This window comes from Beta vulgaris, chromosome 1 (assembly GCF_026745355.1).
Source record: "Beta vulgaris subsp. vulgaris cultivar EL10 chromosome 1, EL10.2, whole genome shotgun sequence".
NCBI classification, from domain to species: Eukaryota; Viridiplantae; Streptophyta; class Magnoliopsida; order Caryophyllales; family Amaranthaceae; genus Beta; species Beta vulgaris.
Window position 1 is genome coordinate 48,916,045 of NC_079202.1, and position 4,332 is coordinate 48,920,376.

Genomic DNA, 4,332 nt, shown 5'->3' on the forward strand with positions numbered 1-4,332 from the left:
AATAGCTCTAAAGCCCAAATGTCGTACGTAGGCTATGCACTAAAAAGAACTAAATCTTAATTTCTTTGTCCGAGTAGGTCCTCGAAACTCGAAAGTGAAAACTCTTATTGACCTATTCCTTCTATGTTCCAATTTCCCGCGTGTTTTAGGGTAGATCTAGAGCAGTTTATAACTTCAAAATGCACCAAGAACTTCATTTCACCATCTCGAAATTGAAAAGTATTGGCATCAACGTTTAGAAGAGTTAGATCACAGCCTCATTTCCGCTGTCAACAAATTAATCACATTCAATGACGCTGCATTTTTCGAAACAGTCGGGACTCGGGAGTGGTGTTCAGGCCCTTTCTTGACACGAGGAACATTGCCACCACGGTTAACGCCCATATCACCTGAGACACTCTGCATTTAAGGCAGACCTCTAAGGTGAAAAGGAGAGGAGATGAATATAGAGCTGAAGATGGCAAGGTGCAGATTAGTAAGAAGAGAGGCAGAGACCAGGAGAAGAAGAATGACAAATAGCACAATCTCAAGGGAGTTTTCGAAACTTTTTGAGGAGGTTTAGGACTTTAGGCTGCCAGAAAATGCCATGATAGACGAGATCAAGGCAAACGTGGAGAACGGGGTTATCACTGAGAAATCAGTGGCTACCTCCTACATAACTAAAGCTGCAATCTGCTTTTAGTGTGTCATAGTAGCAATGTTGCAACTTGCATCAGTGCATGTGTATGAATAATGAATGAGCAGGCTAAAAGCAAAGCTGTGATGATAATAATAATAATAATGGAATGAATATATAAATGCTAAGCTTGATCTGCATATCTCATCTTAACATGAGGTAGATCAAACCTGCAGCTTGGTCACATCTCCTTTTAAGTCGCAAAATACTCGTCAAGATCTTCTCAAGTTTATCAAGCAACTGTAAAACCAGATAAAAGCAGAAACTTCATTATAAGGGTCCAAATGAAACATAGTTTCATGAGCAATACTCGAATACCATGTTACATGTTGACTGGCAGTATCTCCAAACAAGAAACCAAACAATTAACGCACAACCTATCGACCACATTCACCAGCACTTTACATCCTTCTATGATTCGTCTAACTGATCCTGCACAAATATAATATGAGATTAGTTAAACTCTTACCCAAATGCTTACTTATATATAATGAGGTCACAAATTATTAGCAGACAAATAATTGATATATTAATAAATATAAATAATACCAATTATGAAGCTATGAAATTTCTAGATTGCATGTGACTGAGGACTTTAGCATAGCTGTACAAACCTGGTCTGATGTCCAGAGAGTGAGGTTGTCCCTAAGAAGTTGCATGATCAGAGTGCTGTCCTTGTAAGATTCTTCACCTAATGTATCCAGCTCCGCTATGGCTTCCTCAAATGCCTGCAAATAATTGAGCAAATTATTGGACACACCCAACCACATGAACGGTCATATCAAAATTCAAAGATTTAAATTAGCATATCAGATTCAGCCATGGTAGGGAAAGTTCCAAGAGCAAATTTAAATAGAAAAAACCAGCAAAACAAACAAAGGTTCATATCTATGTTCATCGAATTCTTTAATGCAATTGGCTCCATGCATTTGGTGATCATGAATTCATGATGCAGAGAATATCAACATTCGCTATCAACTCTGCAAATACATCCCACAATTCATAGACAAGCAAAATGACTATAAACTTTGGCACGTTCCTCCATAGAATCCAAAAACTATTTCTCATAAACAATCCATGCAAATACACAGTTGCCAGCCTATAAAATGGAAAGCAAAATATCACAACACCATCTTGCCATCAGAACATCAGATGCAACACTCAAGGGGTACAAGTTCATCAATGTGAAGACAAAAGATATGATCATTTATAACTCCTCAGTACTTACAACCATTAGACAAAGACTCCACGAATGTTGAAAATACTCCTAACAACATAAGTAGATGTTTAAACAAAACAATGGAAGAGACATAATTACCTGTTTGGCCATGCTACAAGCTTTGTCAGCTGCATTGAGTATCTCATAGTAGAACACTGAGAAGTTGAGAGCAAGACCCAATCTAATGGGATGTGTCGGCGGCAAATCTACAAGGGCAATATCCTGAAAAACAAATTATCACAAAAAAGAGAGATATTAAGCCCAGTATATAATATGGATCATATAAGTTAATGACCCCAGTAATCACATCAGGCCAAAATTTTAACTTCACATAATGGAAAAGAATTAACTAGATACCTAAGTTCCCACTCTCTTCCGATCAAGTTAGCAAATAGCCTTCATAAACGGACCTCAAACTTCAACTATTCAAGTGTGTCAATCGGAAAAACTTACAATCCCTTAACTCCGAGCAACATGAACCTGTCTCCAATATCAGGTCACAGGTCATCTGATCATCTCCCTCCAAATCCCAGAAAATTACACCACAGGATGATTTCGACATAGCATGACAACAAATCCGTCAAGCTGGAACTTCAGAAACTAGATAACTCCCACATGTTATACACTTACGCTATAGACAAAACTCCGAAAATCATGCTGACAACAAAACTTCGGCTAACAACGTTTATCCATGGCTACGATCCTCCATATCTACCCTTGCTAATCATAACACACGACAGCTACTAAACTAGTAGTACTTCAGTACCAACATAAGTCTTCACATCAACTCTAATCCAATTATACCTACAATTCTAAAGAACGCATGAATAGAAATCTTAATCTCACTTATTCGCTTTCAACTACTATACTCCAACTGTGCAGTCCGTACACTCAATATCTTAATAGTCCAACTAAAACAGCAGAGATTTTTCTAAAAGCAAAGAAATTGCACCAAAATACATCCAAAGAAACAGCAAATCCCAAATCTTAAGTCAGCAACTAAGCAAATACTCTATTCAGTATTCAAAGTTACAGTATTTAGCAATTGTTCTACCATTATTAACTCAAATCTCTGTTATTCTCCTCTACTTTCATATACATGATACAATTCCAAAATCATACTATAAAAGTCAATAACATCTTAAAATCAAATTAAAAAACATAAAAGTCAACATTAATCCACACAGATCTCCACAAAACGAAATCCAAAACCCTAAAAACTCGCACAAAATAAAATTGAAAGAATATTCAAACCTGAGCGGACTTGTAAGACTCCATAGTATCCTCAGCAGCAGATTTCCTTTCATCACCAGACTTAAACTCAGCCATATAACGATGATAATCTCCTTTCATTTTCAAATAAAACACCTTAGATTCACTAGCAGTAGCAGTAGTAATAAGATTTTCATCAAGAAGCTTCAAAATACAAGCGCAAATATCAGAAAGTTCAGATTCAACTTTTCCACGGTAATCTCTAACAAGTACGACATGGTCGTCATTCTTACGACCTTCTTCTTTCTGCTCAATCGAAGAGACGATACGCCAAGCAGCGCGAAGTGAACCGATAACATTCTTGTATGCGACAGAGAGAAGGTTGCGCTCTTCGACAGTGAGTTCAGCGCCAGAAGAGTGAGTTGTGACGACGAGTTTGTCCATGTATTTCGCCATTTCTTCGTAACGTTCAGCTTGTTCGGCGAGTTTTGCCATGTAAACGTATTGTTCTCTGGTTAGGTTTTCGAGGATCGCCATTGTTGAAGGAGGAGAGAGAATTTGGTGGTTTTTTGGAGGGGAAAAAAGAGGGGCGAGGAAGAAGACGGGGGATTGTTTTGGGTTTTATGAGAGGAGAGAGAAAGAGAAAAGAGAGAATCTTTGGTTTGTGGGCCGATTTGGAGTCTGAGGTGGAAAAGGTGGAAAAAATATCGAGCAAGTTGATGTTGCAATTTGCATATACTCTTATCTTATTAAGAAACTACCTAAATTATGTGTTGAAATAATTAATTAGTCACCAACTAAAGGGCTAAATTTGGCCCTAGTTTACTTGGGAATTGGGGTCATAAGTCATAACTCATAATACCCTTTAGGCCTCAACTACTCTCTTATTTTCTTCCTCTCCCACTTGCTTATATTTAACCTTTCTTTCCAAAGTCATGTTTATTTCACGTTTACTGATTTAACTTTTTTTCTTGAACTAGAATTGTTTTTTAGTGAAATTATTGGGTAAGACCTTCTGACCCAATATGTTCATCGGGCGAAGCTGCGAGAACAGCGTGGCGGCTCTCGTTGATGACCACCTGCTACAGCCACCAAAATCCACCCATAACCACCGAAATCCACCCACATCGAACCAAATCGAGACCCAAACGAACCCAAAACTCCATAACCACCGCTTATCCACCACCTTCGAATCACCACTTTCAAAACTCCATATCCACCGCTT

At 38.1% G+C, this 4,332-nt stretch overlaps 1 protein-coding gene across 1 annotated transcript; it reads right to left on the reverse strand.

The window, feature by feature from the left end:
• Positions 1 to 919: 919 nt before the first annotated feature.
• LOC104891554 (14-3-3 protein 1) lies at positions 920 to 3,781 on the reverse strand. Its single transcript, XM_010677263.4, has 4 exons — positions 3,150 to 3,781; positions 1,995 to 2,117; positions 1,291 to 1,404; positions 920 to 1,108 (listed from the first exon to the last, which is right to left on the reverse strand). Exons 1-4 carry the CDS (start codon positions 3,642 to 3,644, stop codon positions 1,088 to 1,090), a joined length of 753 nt encoding a protein of 250 aa, XP_010675565.1. The 5' UTR covers positions 3,645 to 3,781; the 3' UTR covers positions 920 to 1,087.
• Between the last annotated feature and the right edge of the window lie 551 nt (positions 3,782 to 4,332).